The sequence below is a fragment of the Myotis daubentonii genome, chromosome 11, assembly GCF_963259705.1.
Source record: "Myotis daubentonii chromosome 11, mMyoDau2.1, whole genome shotgun sequence".
Taxonomy (NCBI): domain Eukaryota; kingdom Metazoa; phylum Chordata; class Mammalia; order Chiroptera; family Vespertilionidae; genus Myotis; species Myotis daubentonii.
The window spans coordinates 35,492,696-35,509,905 of NC_081850.1; the positions used below are offsets into that span (position 1 = coordinate 35,492,696).

Here is a 17,210-nt window from a genome sequence, read left to right on the forward strand (position 1 = left end):
GCCATGTTGCAAATGCCGCCACTCATTCAATAAATATTTATCCAGTAACTACCTGATGTTTTGAGATTGAGGATAAACAGAGGTAAATAAACTCGCTATAGCAAAAGCCTTAGAAGGTAATAAAAGATTTCTCTGGAGAGCCTCCCTTCTCATGGCCAAGGGACTTCTCCCACACATACTGATCTTGTAGCAGGCCACACTCATAAATCAAATTCAGGTGTCAGCAAAATTAGATGAAACATCAAGGCTGAAGCCACGGCTGTTAAATCCTCAAATGTCAAGGTTCTCTACATCTACTTTGTACCAGTAAAATCCAACCAATTTTGGTCTTTACATGCAGGCTACACCTTGATGCGCACCTGGGGGGGTTCCCATTTGCTCTCAACAATAAGAGGCACAACCTTGTTTTAGTTGCTGTCCTCCCACCCCCACCCACAGGGAGCATGTTTGTTTTGATCCTGTAAGGAGACAGCTAGGGGAGAGCTGTAAACCCTGCCCTGGGAGGAGGGCAGGTTTCCGGGAGGATGCTGCCCCCCCCGCCCCACCCCCATTAGAAATGACCTGGGGGTGAGGGTCTGTGCTCAGCTTCCAGTCAACTGTCTGTCTCTATGGAGATGTGGGCCTGGTATTGCCCACTCTCTCTTTTTTTTTTTTTTTTAAAGAGAAGCCAGAAATCAGGATTCTTTTTTTATGTTGGCAACAAGTTCAAAATTATAAAAAACACTGCGTGGGCCAAACAAAATATGGCCGACAGGCTAATCCCAGCCAGCGAGCAGCCTGTGAACTGAAGGAGAGGCACAGGCTTCAGAAATGCAACTCCGCCAGGGCACGCAGGCCCCAGACACCTGGTGTCCGTAGAAAAGGGGGCAGAGGGATGCGGCAGCTGTTTCCAGGGTTTTCTATAGTATTACCATGAAAAGATCAAATTCTTCTTCTCGTCGAGCGATCATTTGGTTCAGGGTCTCATCGTCGGGTACTTCATCTTCTTCCTGGGGTTGAGAAACAGAATGATTTCACAGGCTTAGGGAGAGAGGGCGATGACTGCAGTGAGGTACAAACGGGTGAGGGGAATCTGTCCTCCAGGCCACAGGGGTCCCGTTTCTCAGGCCAGAAAGGAAAGAGAAGGGTCAGTGGGTGCAGTACTTGCCATCAGTATTTTCCAAGTTACTCAAACCCTCTTCCCAGAGCAAAACCTATTTAGGGAGGACGATAAGAAATACCGGTTCTCTTGGGCGTGAATCTTGATTCCCTTACTTTTAAAACAAATTACTTAAGGTCTCCCCACCTCAATGACCTCATTTGAAAATGGGTGAGACATTTACATCACAGGGATTTAAATAAGGAAAGCCACAAGAAAAAGTGCCTAACGTTAATTCTTTTAACCCTATTAACCTTATCCCAAATATAAATGCTCATTTTCAAAGCCTTACAAAAACATGAGTATGTGAAACTTTTGAGACTAGGCACAAAGCAAGACCATAAAAACCACATACATGCAAACATCTAGCCTTTTAAGGTATGTTTAGTCAGTGTATCTCAGTGGGCATTATTATGCTAACGTGAGATTTGTGAATAGGACAACTGAATAACAAAACCCCTATAAAACTATACTTAATTAAAACAATAGAAATGAATTAGAAAAGGCAATTATTTAAGAGCTAACATTTTCATGTTATATTATGTTAAACAAAGGAACATGATCTCTGCAAATTCCTCAGAAACTGGAAGTTCCCGAGCTTTTAGAAATGCTATGCTATGACTGCTACACTTTTAAAACAATGATTTTAAAAGTTGGGCATATCCTATGGAAGGTAACCATACAAAATTATTTTTATCACATGCTGAGTGAGCTTATTAAAAACCGAATGGGGAGTAGCAGCAGAGGGAAGAAAGAGGACAACCCAGAATTTTGAACATCCCATTTCTTAAAAAGAGGCATTTTCATCTAGAAAGAGTGCGAGTGTGCCAACAGCTTAAATGAGATGACTGTGGGCTCCCAAGATAACATTTTATGCACTGCGTTAGAAATGAATGCAATTCAATCGAGTAAAAAAAGGATGTTTTGAAAAATCGTCTATTCTAGTTTATCTTTAGATTGATTACAGTCAATGTGTCCAAATATTCCACTTCATCTGACAAAGACACAGATGAGCTGGGGGTGGGCTGGGACTCAGTACAAAGAGTCGGTGCATGTAACTTCTGGAGAAGGGATGTCCTGCTCTGCTCACCCCTTTCCCAGAACCACGCTGGCCTTCCACTGCCTGTAGGTGGGGGGCTTGCACGTCCCTGCGCCCAGGTGAAAAGTTCCCCTTGTAAACTGGCAAGAAGCCTGCCCGCAGTGGCCGGACCCTCCCGGAGAACAAACCCAAAGGGAAGTGGGCAATAACTCTTCCTGGGCTCCTTGTGCCCTAGTAATGCATAGCCTGTCAGCGGCAGAGATGGCAGCCCACGCTGCCTCAGACACTCAGGACCAGTGCCTTTGTCTGCCGTCTCTTTGTGTCCCCGAACGCCTTCACATCAAACACAGGCCACCCAGAAAATGGTAACGTGTCCGGCACGCTGATCCCCTGGCAGGCGTGTGGAGCCCCTGCAGGCTGCTCGCAGAGAAGCGAGAGGCATGGATGGCCACTCCAGGCTCCACCCTGCGCCCCCCTCAGGGCTGGGAGAGATCAACATCTCCCTGCCAAGCTCCAGGCGACCTGCATTCTCCCTAAACCAGGTCAGGTCCTACTTTCCCAAAGGCTGGGAGGGCTTGTCCTACAAACGACGGGAGTGCTGTGATCTCCCGTCAAGAGACAAGAGACCAGAGACCGAGGGCTCTGCAGGATGGCGCAGGGAAAGGCAAGGAGGGCCCCTCCCCGCGCCCTCTTGTCTCATCAGCGGGGTCTGTCCCTGACAGTGGCCTCTGCAGTCTCCTCACCTGCCCTGCAGCAAGCAGCCTATTAGGCATGCTGGCTGCACCTCCCGGGAGAAACCGGGGAAGCATCGCGGGGCGGCCAAGCCGTGAGGTGCCTGTGGCAACTGCTTTTAAAACACTCGGAAAACTCGCATAGGCTTTCTGTGCTGGGGATGGAAGACAGCAGCTAATTTATTCCTTTTCATTAACGCCGGCCCAGGAAGTTCTTTCAAGAACACAGAGGCTAGTCCTAATCGTCGGACACCAAAGCCATTGTTTGATTTCATGAAGGTGGCTCTAATACCTCATTCTCCTCCTCATGCTCCAAGATGGCCTGCAGGAACGCCCTGCGCTCGTGGCTTGAAGACTTCTGGTCGAACATGCCCGCCTGGATCACCTTCTGATCCACGTTGAGCTTGTACTTGGCAGCAGCCAGGATCTTTTCCTCCACGCTGTTCACGGTGCAGAGTCTCAGCACCCGCACCTCGTTCTGCTGGCCGATGCGGTGGGCTCGGTCCTGGGCTTGCAGGTCCTGCGGGTGAGAACAGGGCGCCGTGAGGGCCAGGTGCCTGGATGAGCCGAGAAAACCACTCGCCTACCTGGAGGGAACTATGAGAGGCTCACTTGACTCCACCTTCACTAATGGAAGATTTTGCTTTCATTTTTAAAATATACAAGCTATCTTCTTTGGAACAATTCAAGGCCCTTATTCCTAGTTGAGGGAACCTGGGTTGAAATTAGCCAAGCCAACTGAAATACTCCTCAGGCTTTGAAATCCAGGTCTCAGGCTGTTTTTATCTGTCCCCAGGTTCACCATCAAAATTAATCCCTAACTAAAAAATAAACCAAGGATTAACCAAGATGGCGGCATAGGTTAACGCCGGAGTTTGCTGCTTTGAACAACTACTTCAAAAGTGAAACCAAAAAACGGAAGGGACATCACCCAGAACCACAGGAACGCTGGCTGAGTGGAAGTCCTACAACTAGGAGGAAAGAGAAACGCACACGGACACTCAGAGGAGGCGCAGTGCTGAAGTCAAATTCTGAGGTGCGGAGTACGCGGAGCGGGCTGGCGGCGGAGGGTGCGGTTGTTGTTTTCAATCGGTAGGGAGTCGCAGACTCTGAGCACCAGATCCGGGAGAGTCTTTAGGGACCCAGACTCAAACGGGAGAAGCGGGACTGTCTGGCTTCGGTCAGAGCGAGTGCAGCTTTCTCTCCGAGCTTTGCAGCGGGTGCTGGGACTCAGAGAGGCAGAGCCCCTGGGGACAGGACTGAGAGCCGCCATAACTGCTCTCTCCGGCCCACCCTGTTGATCCTGTGCGACCCGCCCCGCCCAAGCCCTGCACAGAGGCATTTGCCGGATAGCCTCAGGCAAAGGCTAGATTAGCACCTCCCTAGAGGACAGAAGTTCTCTCACTGCTGATACAGCTGATTCTCATAGCCACTTGGCCTGGAGGTCAAACCCTCCCTGGAATTAGCTACAACAATCAAGATTTAACTATAAGACTGCGAACAAAGACCACTAGGGGGTGCACCAAGGAAGCATAACAAAATGCGGAGACAAAGAAACAGGACAAAATTGTCAAAGGAAGATATAGAGTTCAGAACCACACTTTTAAGGTCTCTCAAGAACTGTTTAGAAGCTGCCGATAAACTTAATGAGCTCTACACGAAAACTAATAAGACCCTCGATCTTATATTGGGGAACCAACTAGAAATTAAGCATACACGGACTGAAATAACGAATATTATACAGACGCCCGACAGCAGACCAGAGGAGCGCAAGAATCAAGTCAATGATTTGAAATGCGAGGAAGCAAAAAACATCCAACCGGAAAAGCAAAATGAAAAAAGAATCCAAAAATGCGAGGATAGTGTAAGGAGCCTCTGGGACAGCTTCAAGCGTACCAACATCAGAATTATAGGGGTGCCAGAAGATGAGAGAGAGCAAGATATTGAAAACCTATTTGAAGAAATAATGACAGAAAACTTCCCCCACCTGGTGAAAGAAATGGACTTACAGGTCCAAGAAGCGCGGAGAACCCCAAACAAAAGGAATCCAAAGAGGACCACACCAAGACACATCATAATTAAAATGCCAAGAGCAAAAGATAAAGAGAGAATCTTAAAAGCAGCAAGAGAAAGAAACCGAGTTACCTACAAGGGAATACCCATACGACTGTCAGCTGATTTCTCAACAGAAACTTTGCAGGCCAGAAGGGAGTGGCAAGAAATATTCAAAGTGATGAATACCAAGAACCTACAACCAAGATTACTTTATCCAGCAAAGCTATCATTCAGAATTGAAGGTCAGATAAAGAGCTTCACAGATAAGGAAAAGCTAAAGGAGTTCATCACCACCAAACCAGGATTATATGAAATGCTGAAAGGTATCCTTTAAGAAGAGGAAGAGGAAGAAAAAGGTAAAGATACAAATTATGAACAACAAATATGCATCTATCAACAAGTGAATCTAAGAATCAAGTGAATAAATAATCTGATGAACAGAATGAACTGTTGATTATAATAGAATCAGGGACATAGAAAGGGAATGGACTGACTATTCTTGGGGGGGAAAGGGGTGTGGGAGATGTGGGAAGAGACTGGACAAAAATCGTGCACCTATGGATGAGGACAGTGGGTGGGGAGTGAGGGCGGAGGGTGGGGCGGGAACTGGGAGGAGGGGAGTTATGGGGGGGAAAAAAAGAGGAACAAATGTAATAATCTGAACAATAAAGATTTAATTAAAAAAAAAAAATAAACCAAAACAACAGTAAATCTGATGTTACCTACAACTAACTTTAAGTTGCAGGAATCACCTGTAAGGTGTTAAAACATCACTGAGTCCAGCTGGTGTGGCTGAGTGATTGAGCATCGACCTATGAACTGGATGGAGGTCACGGTTCAAATCCCGATCAGGGCACATGCCTGACTGGATCCCCAGTAGGGGGCGTGCAGAAGGCAGCTGATCAACGACTGTCTTTCATCATGTATGTTTCTATCTCTCTCTCCCTCTCCCTTCCTCTCTGATATCAATAAAAATATATATTTTTTAAAAATCACTGAGTTATACATACATAAACATACATACATACATACATACATACATACATTATATATACAGTGATTGCTCATGTAGCAAATTCCTGGGATCTAATTCTGTCAAAGACTCAAAATTTAGTTTGGGGAGTGAAAAGGATTCCTAGTAGACTAGTAAACTGGTACTACTTTTTGATAAACTTTTTGGGGATAGATAGTTGGCACTATGTATCCGAAGTGCAAAAATTGGGTATGGCCTCTGACCCAGAAAGTTCACTTCTGGAAACCTGTCCTAAGAAAACAATCATGGATGGGGAACAAAGTTGTACAAATAAGGATGGACTTCTCAGCATTATCTATTACTAATAATGTTCTTTTTTTAAAAATCAGAATTAAGGAAACATTCAATGATAACAGATTAAATAAATTATAGTTTTCGACTATATGCATGTACCAACATAGTATCATAAAATATATTGTAGCTGAAACCGGTTTGGCTCAGTGGATAGAGCGTCGGTCTGTGGACTGAAAGGTCCCAGGTTCGATTCCGGTCAAGGGCTTGTACCTGGGTTGCGGGCACATTCCCAGTAGGAGATGTGCAGGAGGCAGCTGATCGATGTTTCTAACTCTCTCTCTCCCTTCCTCTCTGTAAAAAAATCAATAAAATATATTTTTAAAAAAACCACTATATTGTAGTAGATTTAACGACATAACATATATATGAAAACAAGTTAAATGTGAGTGTGTGTACGATGACCTTATATGTGCATATTATACCAAGAAAAGGCAGGAAGGGCAAACACCAACAAGCCAATTAATGTTTATATCTCTGGGTAATAAAATTATAGGTGTTATTAAATGTTCTTCATTTTATTTTCCTGTGTTTTTTTCTGCTTTAAACATCTATTAGTCTTCTAATAAGAAAAAGGTTTTGCCCAGCCGGCATGGCTCATTGGTTCAACATCAACCTATGAACCAGGAGGTCACGGTTCAATTCCCGGTGGTCAGGGCACATGCCGGGTTGCGGCTAGATTCCCAGTGTGGCAGCCAATCAATGATTCTCTCTCTTTGTTTCTTTCTCTCTCTCTCTCTCTCTCTCTCTCCTCTCTCTCTCTTCTTCCTTCTCCTCCTCCTCCTCCTCTCCCTTCCTCTCTAAAATCAATATAGATATTGATAAATATTTAAATATAAAATCAATATTTTTTAAAAAGAAAAGAAAAAGGTTTTAATGAAATCTTTAAATAAAATCTTTAAATAAAATCCTTCATAAAACTATGAAGCAGAGTTGCCTAGTTTTAAGGCTGCACAATAAAAACTTGGTTTATCAGTTTCATTCATTCTGGTCCAGGGGATGGCCTCTGGGGAAATGCGAATTAGTTGTTTCATGGTGTCCCCATCAGACCCGTCTCGACCAGACGAGCTTCCTGTGACCCGTGCGGCACAGGAGGCAGCAGGCCAGGGTCTGCCCAGGAGCCCTGTCTTTGCTGCTGGGACCTGTACAGTCAAATGACTAATTAGGCAAGAGTTTTTCCTCAGAATATTTAAGTTACTATAAATATTGGACAGCTGAACCATGAACGCAGCTGGGACTCATCCAAATTCCATTATTTTCCAAAGAGGAGAAAGTGAGGTAGATAATTAAAATCCAGAGGAGGGAAAAACATCCCTCAACTTCATTTTCAAGCCTTTAGTTCAATCGTCTCTCTAACACGTCGTCACCAGAGCCGCTAAGCAGGAGCCAAGATGGCAGGTTTTATGTCATCAACCTCGTGACCGTCTAGCAGAACAGGGTCAGAAACCACTTCCACCAGGAGCCCAGGGGGAACCCGCCCAGGCTGCCTGGGCCCCGAGCAAACACTGGGCAACTGGCCTCACCAAAAGGCTGGCTGCTTTTTTTCAATTTTACTTTATATTTTCAAATGTGAAAACCATCCTTCGTTTGCGGGTCGTACACATACAGGTGGCGGGCCAGACTCAGCCCGTGGGTCAGTTTGGACCCCTGTCCTGGAAGAAGTGGGTAAACCACAAAACAGTGGATGCAGCTGGCAGGAGAAAGTGGCAGGGGAGGAAGCAGAGGGTGTGGGGCGTCTTCAGACAGCGTAAAAAGGTCTTACATTATCGGGTGCTTATTGCAATTAGCTTTGTTTTTCTTGTGATGGTGGCAGTGCTAAGTGCCTCACAGTTTCTGGTAGAGTGGTGTTCCTTTGTCGTTTTAAGGCCATCTATCCGTTTGGAAAGTGGCAAAAATTAGTATTTCTAGGCGGAAGAAGTTCATGCAACGTAAGCCTGTGAGTCCCTGAGCCAGAACGCCAGGGGCGGGGAGGACATTGTGACAAGGAAATAGGTGTTGTAATTATTGAATGGGTGATTCGATATTTCTGAGGTGGTGGTGGTCTGATACTTCATCACAGTGATGTGGGTGTGATTATATCTGAAGCCAAAAACAGCCCGAGAAGAAGGCCTCCAAGGTGACTTTGTGACTGACCATTTCGTAATAACAGCTTCTGTCCCATGGATTAAAAATAAAAGTGCCAACCCATGTTTCCAATCAACAGTTTGGAGATGAAAAGTCTTGGTAACCCTGGGGGCTTTTATCGCCAACTCCACATCCCTGTTCTAGCTTTGCTTCTAGGGCCTCCAATTAGCAACTCTAAGGCTTTTATCTTTAATCTGTCCACCTCGATCAAATAAAGCCCCTTTTTCATCAGTATGCCTTGATTTTGATTCACCCCCATAAAGAATAGTCCCAGCAATTTCTTTCAATGCATGCAGAAGCCAACAAGGTGAAAAAAGAAAAGCTCTATAACTTTCATTGTGGGGACTATGCAACATGTATGCAGGGTACAGGGCAGGAAGAGCCAAAAGCCAGGATGCAAACCCAAACCCAGGCAGACATGGGTGTGAACCTGGTTGTGGTCCTGGGCTAGTTAATACTGACGGGTTTCCTTACGTGTAAAATAGTCTGAGGACTGCATGAAATAAGTTATGCTACGTAAGTGCCTCAGTTTCTGGTAGAGTTGTTGTTTAATTCGTTCTTACCCTTTAAATAAAAGAAATTAGCACTCATCTATATCACTCTAACATCGCTGATTTCCAAAAATAAAGTAAAAAAATAACGGTTTGCCCAAACTAGTGACCATAAATGATAGATAAGAAAAATCCGGTCAGCCAACCTGACCAAACCAGGTAGAAATGAATCCACCCATGGCAGATAGAAATACTTCCAGAAATATGTGGCCCAATGTGATAAACTTCTGGTAAATTAGACCTCCCAAAATTTGGGGCCCTGTGCTTTAATTCATATACATTTAAAAGTCAACTGTTTGGTGTTCATGTAATTTACTTTGATTCTGGAGTTCCACCTTTAGGTGCTGGTCATAAAAGTGTGTGTGTGTGTGTGTGTGTGTGTGTGTGTGTGTGTGTGTGTGTGAGAGAGAAAAAAAGAGGGAGGGATGGAGAGGGAGAGGGAGAGAAAGAGAGGAAGAGAGAGAGAGAAAGAGAGAGAGAGAGAGAGAGAGAGGAGGCATATATGTCCCAGGATCCTTTTTCATGGTAAATTAGCATTTCCAGAAAGTGATTTCCTTTGGGTCTTAGAATTAGCACTGTGCCAATTGAGATGCCATAGTAATGTTTACCTCAGAAGATAAAATCTAGTGAACTCTCCATTCACCTACAGACAAGTTACTGTTTCTCAATAGAGATTCAGGCGGCAGCAAGGAGGGGAATCTAAGCATCCAACCACACCGAGCACCCGGGAAGAGAGAAATCACAAATTCCTTCCCCTAGACACCCAGCTAGCTCAGCACCTGGGCCACAGCAGCCACTCAGAAAGCGTTTGTGGAATAGACGCTGAATTCACAATGGTCCACAGGAGAACTGCAGAGCTCTCACACAAACACGAATTCTACCGATGCTCTGGAATGCAGTGTGGGATGTAAAACGACATCAAAATACTTGCTGAAGATTTAGAACCCTCCTCAAGGTCAGAAAGATTTAATAGCAATTCCACTGTAGTCACCTAAAGAGAGTGACAGGTGGGCGCAGGCAATGGTCAGGGTTGGTGGCCACCCCGAGGTTTGGAACCACTGGTTTGTTCTGTAAATCAGTGCTTGTCAGCTGTGTGAGAAAACCTATGCCAGACTCTCCTGGGAGCATCTGAAAGTACAGAAAAGTCCATGGAGTCTGTATGGGTGGGAAGCACCTTCAAAATTGGGGAAGCAGGGAACGGGAAGCAGGCATTTATGCTTTTGTAAAATCTCCCTCTTAATTCTAATGCACCCATGAACCCCACCTTCCTGCCCAAAACTTCCGCCACAAGCCTTTTCCGCCCAATTGCCACAGTGACCCAGTAAAGCAGTATTTTTCTGCGTATTTACCATTGAGGCAACCAAGGTGCAGAGAGGAGCCCGGGTGAAGCTGATGTAGAATTCATACTCATATGTGAGAGCCACAGTGTCCCTTTCTACTATTTTGAGTTAACATTGGTTCCAAAATGAATCAAGCCTGACGAACAGCATCCACCCAATTATCTTACAGGCAGGTGCACAACTCCCAGCATAATTTACTAACCCAGGGCCACAAGGGACCCATTCGAGGATTTATTAATCACCAAAGGGTAACTCTAAACCTACCGGCTAGAAGAACTTCATAGTTGATGCTCCACAGAATATTTTTTGATGATGATTTTAAGCAAAACACAGACTATAAACTTGTCTGTCATATATGCAATGCTTGACCTACACTTCCTGAAACTCGTTTTTCTTGACTGTGAGGAGGCGAATAGCAACAGTCACAATCTCACATGGCTGTGTGAAGGCTGAATGGAGCAATGCGTATGACGAGGCTGGCACGGAGTAAGGGCCAAGCCATGTGAGTTGCTCCTGTGTTGTTTTTACTGTGGAACACTTTTGATTTATCCTTCACCAACCAAGTAGTTCGCTCAGTGGCCATCCCAGGAAATGAGGTTAAAAACGAAGCAGAAGCTAAGTATTTCTACCCCAAATGTGAGCTCTATCAAAGGTATGAATAAGACATCTCCATACGCTCCAAGGGAGATGAGAAAACAGCCGTAATAACGTGCGGGGCTGTTTTCCCTCTGCAAACATGGCCCACTGTGTAGAACTTTGCTCTGCCCCACCAATGTGAGTGATGAAACAGCTGGTCTTTTAGCTCCTCTCCGGGGGGGAGGAGGCTGGGCAGCTAAGTCAGGGACACGCAGACCTGATGAGGATTCCAGTCGCTGTCAAAGATGACCACGGTGTCGGCGGCCTGGAGGTTTAAGCCCAGGCCTCCCGCTCTTGTGCTCAGCAAGAAAATGAAATACTGGGACCCAGGTTCGTTGAATTTCTTCAGCAAAGCAGCACGATCTTCAGACTTGGTGGTGCCTGAGGGGATAAGAAAAAGAAATTTGCCAATTAACTCCTGTCTGAACATGGCACAGAGCGAGACAAAAAGGCCTGCTTCCTTGAGAAACAGACTCAGGCTCCTCTCGGCATTGGTGAGGTAACCCCCCGAGGTTTCTGTATGTTTGAAAGGAACTTTGAAAATTTTGCAAGAAAGAAAGAAAAGAAAAATAACAGAGCGATCGAAAGAGACTTCTCTCACATTAAGAAGGAACACTTTGTCTATCCCCCATAGTTCCAAAATGCTGAAAGAATTTAAACATTTTGGACTGGGCACCTCTGCAACTTAACAGGTTGTACAATATTCTTATGCTAACCTAAAACTCAACGAAAACATTTTCTGGATATGTTTCTGTGCTTAACACCACCAAATATATTTTAAAACACACACACAGAGCAAAAAACGATTATTATGATGGCTTAAAGCAACTTTGCCGATAGGCATTAGTGTGAGGTCTTGTTTACGCCAAGAGAATGGAAACAAAAGGAAAATCAATTGCTACTACACTGTCACCATGTGGACTGCTACTGAGCACGATCTGGCTGGTAAACACATAAAATGTGGAGGGAATATTTTTATCCTTGTAGCAAGGCTTGAAGCCACAATAACTAAAAGGGGGGTGGGGGGAAGAAGGAATCTCTCAGTCTGTTTCTCATGTTGACAGTTCAAAGGACGCCAAACTCAGCCCAACAGAGCTGCACGTGACACACCTGGCGATGGCTCGCCCCGTGGTGTCTGAGGAGATTCCAAAATAGTGAGTAAGCGGAGCATCCCAACCGCAGGCTAAGGCGCTCGCTTTTCGGATGGGAAGGCACCATACTGGTGTCCCGAAACAGCCACTCAATCACATGCCTTGGGTTTGTGATGTATTTACCTGAACTGCACTGTGGAAGGGAAAGAAATCTACATATTCTACCTGAACATATTTCAGCAGAGAAGTGGAGCTGCGGAGTTTTGAAAAAAAGGCCTGAGGCTGTTGGGAAATATATATGCAGGTTACCTGATAGTCCCTAACTGCCTGCTATACAAACATTATTTCTGCATGGTGTTCTTTTCTTAAGGATGAAACTATACTAGCAATTTATTTCAGAGGATTAAAACAGCTCAGTGACTACGGTTAATGGAATCAAGTTACTATGGGGGTCAAGTTCCCAAACACGGGGGGATCTGTTTTTCATATTAATAAAAGTAGTAAGTACCCTCCTGAGGAGGGAGAAAGAGCCGATTCCTTGCATACAGCAGATGTGGCTTGGAGGTGGGGGCGGGGGGGGGGGGGGACTCTCACTTACTGAAGCCACATTCTTTAGAGCTCATTTTACTTTCTAAATTAGATTTCGAGTTTAGTGACCTGGTCAAATTCTGCAACAAAGAACTGTGAAGAACTTAGAATTTGGGGGAGAATCACGAAATGTGCTTTGTTGAATGAGGTTTCAAACACGTGGGGCTCGTTTTTCTTTTATTTTCACAACGACTTGTTCACGGCGCTCATGGAAGATCTGTTCTACCATGAAACCTTTTCGCCACCATCATCTTTCCAGCGACAATCATTTTTGGAAAATTACTCACATGAAGTAATGGTTCACATACTTATCCTCTGCTTTTACGTAAATAATCAGCCACAGAAACTGAAAAGATGCTTCTAAAATTCGGAAAGGAGTTCCCAGAGAGAACTGTTTTCTGATAGCAGAGTACAAAAACTGTGCATCTCTGTACTCAGGGGAGAAGTTCAGTTTTGATCCACTAAAAAATAACCAGTTAATGGTCACATGCATTAGGATTAATTGGTAGAGCCCTGCCTAAGTTGGTTGGAGCATGGCTCTGTACACCAAAAAGCTGGGGGTTCGATCCCTGGTCAGAGACTGTGTACAGGAGGCAACCAATCGATGTTTCTCTCTCACGTCAATGTTTTTTTCTCTCTCTTTCTCCCTTCCTCTTTCTAAAATCAATAAAAACATATCCTCTGGTGAGGATTAAAAAAAAAAAGATTAATTAGTGGATATGCTTACTTGGGATGAAATAACCCTAAATGCAAAAACAAAGCACTGAAAAACAAAAGGACTATAAAAATTATTTGATAAAAGGAGTTTTCAGGCCCCATGACAAATACCTCAAGCAAACAGACCGACCACATATCTGATATATATTTAAACTATATAAAATAGCTGGGAACTTGACAAGTTATAAAGCCAAGGGAAAATACGATTAAATCATTTTTCATGCAAAGCTATGGCATTTTTTATTACAATGTTCAGAACTTGCTGCATTACCATATCCATTAGTCAAAGGTTCCCCAAGTCAAGATCTTTGCTGATCATCAGCAATCTTTGGGATATTGCTCAGGGAGATTCAAACTACCTTGTCAGGATTTATCCACAGGCAAATAAATGCTCCTTGTAGGTGGCACAGGATTTAATGTGCATCCGGCCCAGGTTCTTCTGGACTTTGATGTAGCACATTACCAAGAATACAATTAATAGCAAGGGCAATTGTGTTGAGAACTGCAGAATTTGCCAGGAGGAACATACTGCCAGGCTTTCATGATTACTAATTTTAACTGAGTGTCAAGTGCTTTGGGAAAATTCGGCCTTCTAGGATGTAACTTCACCACTTGCTTTCACTCAAAAATCATTTCCAGTGAAAACAGACTATAATGGAATAGTAGCTAAAATCTATTCATGCAACCACAATCTTTGCAGAAAAATCTGCTTAGCTGTCATCAAGTGTTTTTTTTTTTCTTTTCTTTCCTGAGGTCAAAAATCACAGACATCAAATCTGGCTGAAAATCTGAAGTCTTTGGAACAACTGGGTGAAGAGGGTGGTAGGTGGAAGTGGTGCAGTGGAAGCACAGGCACTAATTTATTCCCATGTATATTGACTGTCTGCCCACCAGGCTCTCCACCCCCAAAACACATGGCTGCTGTTTCCTGTGGGTGGAAATCTGTCTGGTCTTCTCCACCCATCTCTAATGCTGGATGGGACTTGCTGACTTATCTCCTCCAACCTAATGGTAAGGGGTTTGGCAGCAGGAACCGTGAGTGGCTCATTCATCTTGTATCTCTGGTGACTGGTTATTTTCAATCAATCAATCAATCAATCAATCAAACTTTTTTGATTCAGTTCAAAATCATCCTTCAAATGCTGTTGAGAGGGCAGCAGCCTACATTTTCAGAAATGGCTATATCTCACTGGATCTGTTAAAGCAGCTAATTTGGAGGCAGAGAGACCTAAGTCAGAACCTGGTTTCACCATTAACTCATCTCTCTAAAACCTCTGCTTTCTCATCCGTTAAATTGGGATCATGGTAATACCTCTGTAAACGGGACAACTGTAGCTGGCTGGCCGAGGAAATTACATTAACAGTGCAGAGAGGTGCGGCCTGCCATCCCACATGGAGGAGGCATTCCATACACTAGCTCTTAGGACTGTTGTCAGTAGTAACAATAAGGACAGCAACCAACAGACTATAAAGATACTCTCTGAGACTGGGGAGAAAACAGGAGAGGGATTTGTTTCAAGGAAATCATTTCTGGTCAATTTCACAGACTTCAACATTCCAGGGTTGCTATCCTCAGGGAGCTGAGATTCAAAACAAAAAGCCACAGACTGGTAAACAAGTCATCTAGGACACCTGTGGGGGGCAGAGAGGGGGGACAGAGGGCTGGGCTGCCCCTCCCCTGAGCACAATGGAGGAAGGTTTGCTTTCAGATGAGAGTGGTGAAGGAGAGCTGACCTCTCCCAGAGCGGGAGGGAGGGATCCGGGCAGAGGACAAGACAATGCAGGAGTGCTGCCAAAAGAGACAGACTGTGGAGGATGTACCTGTGTCCTGAATTCAAAGTTAACATTTACTTAACCATTCATCTGTTGTTAGTGACATTGGAGGAGAGAGGTAAAAAGATTTTTAAAAATCATGTCTATCAGAGGTATAATTCATTTTTTAAAAATACCCTAAGAGGGAGATCATAAAGAGAATTCATTTAAAACTCAAGTATGGCCCTGACCAGTTTGGCTCAGTGACTAGAGCATTGGCCTGTGGACTGAAGAGTACCAGGTTCGATTCTGGTCAAGGGCATGTACCTTGGTTGCGAGCACATCCCCAGTAACTATCTCTCTCCCTTCCTCTCTATAAAAAAATCAATAAAATATATTTTAAAAAAACAACAACAAAAAAACCCCTCAAGTATGGCTCAGCTAGCATGGCTCAGTGGTTAAGCACTGACCTATGAACCAGGTTTGATTATGAGGTTATGGTTCGATTCCTGGTCAGGGCACATGCCTCGGTTGCGGGCTCGATCCTCAGTATGGGACGTTCAGGAGGCAGCCGCTCAATGATTCTCTCTCATCACTGATGTTTCTATCTCTCTCTTCCCCTCCCTTCATCTCTGTAATAAGTAAAAATATATTTAAAATAAATTAAATTAAAACTCAAGTATGGCAAGTCTGAGGTTTGGTATATATCCAGCTATGTCTAATTCATGGCAAAGGGAGGATAAAAATAAAACCTTTCAATGAAACATAAACAAAGTTAACATTTAACAATAACTAGTTTATTGCACTAGATGAAAATTGGTATCAGTAATAATGTATTCTCCGGGGATTTACACCATCCTGGCTGTAAATTAGTTATTCCCACTTACCACTCTTTGAAAGTCTTAGCCCCTGCTATAGTATGAAAAGTATAGTATGTTTCATCTCTGAAGTACTGGGGCTGATATAGAAATCATATATCCCTAAATTCATACTTTCTTTCATTCATACTTTCTTACTAATTTTTTAGGACATGGTCTTTAAAGTTCTCTCCTAGTATCACGGAAATATTTTACACTAGTGGCCCGATGCATGAAATTCGTGGGCCCCACACTTCCCTGCCCACTGCTCGTTCCAGAAGGTCGTTCCGCCCGTCCAGTCTAATTACCATATTAGCTCTTTATTATATGGGATAGTTTGCAAAATCCAGGAAACAATGGAAACCTATCTCTTAATGTAACATATAGATATATTCTGCTTAGAAAAAGAGAGGAGCTTTAATGATAATGAAATATAATTTTGACTGAACTATTTCAGTATTACTGAACAAAGGAGACATAGCCTTTATCCCCATAAAACATGCCCTAACAGAAAAAGCTAACAGCTAACAGCTTATAAAAATATTCCATATGGTGCAAAGGAAATAGATAATCCTAAGAGCAAGGAGGGTTTTTAAATTTTATTTCAGTTTAGTTTAATGGTGGAACTTATACCAGTAAATGACTCTAGCTCACTTGTATTGGCTTGTGTGGGGGGATAAACAGCTGTGCAAGGGATTTCAGCTTATTTTGAGCTTTGAGGGTATGAAAATTGGTATCTAGAAAAGCGGCACCCACCCTGTTAGTTAATTCTTCAACAATCTCACCCCTCCTTTTCCGAGGAGATTGGATCTAAGTGCCCGTCATCCCTGTACTCTCAGGAGCAGGGCTTCCCAGTCTAGCTCCTCACGTACTCACCATCAAGGCGCAGGTAAAGGAAGTTCCGAAAAGCAAAGTAATCCTCCATGATGGTCATGAGAGACGTCATCTGGCAGAAAAGCAGCACGCGGTGGTTAGTTGCTCTCAATTTTGGCAGAATACGATCAAGTAGCTCAAACTTTCCTGAGGCCCGATACAGCTCAGCCCTGAACCCAAAAATGCAAAACAAGAAGACAGTATTACTGCTGTCTTCTTGCAGGATCCAGTATAACTCCGCTTTTCATATTATTCCCTGTGCATCATAAACAATAAGTAACTGTGGAATGAATGAGTGAATATCCACTCCAAAGCAGTGAGTATATAATGGAAAAATAAAAATATATACAAAACTCATAAAGAGTGCATTACATATGCTACACACACATACATG

The 17,210-nt window shown here is 43.9% G+C and overlaps 1 protein-coding gene across 9 annotated transcripts in view; it reads right to left on the bottom strand.

Moving 5' to 3' along the window:
- The window catches only part of SMARCA2 (SWI/SNF related, matrix associated, actin dependent regulator of chromatin, subfamily a, member 2), a 169,004-nt gene that overhangs the window by 62,845 nt on the left and 88,949 nt on the right, over positions 1-17,210 (bottom strand). For all 9 annotated transcript variants that reach the window (XM_059656800.1, XM_059656802.1, XM_059656803.1 and 6 more), the window contains 4 exons: positions 16,820-16,986; positions 11,156-11,319; positions 3,201-3,428; positions 912-989 (listed from right to left, as the gene is read on the bottom strand). In XM_059656800.1, the coding sequence (XP_059512783.1) occupies positions 912-989; positions 3,201-3,428; positions 11,156-11,319; positions 16,820-16,986 (637 nt within the window). The remainder of the gene's footprint in view (positions 1-911; positions 990-3,200; positions 3,429-11,155; positions 11,320-16,819; positions 16,987-17,210) is intronic.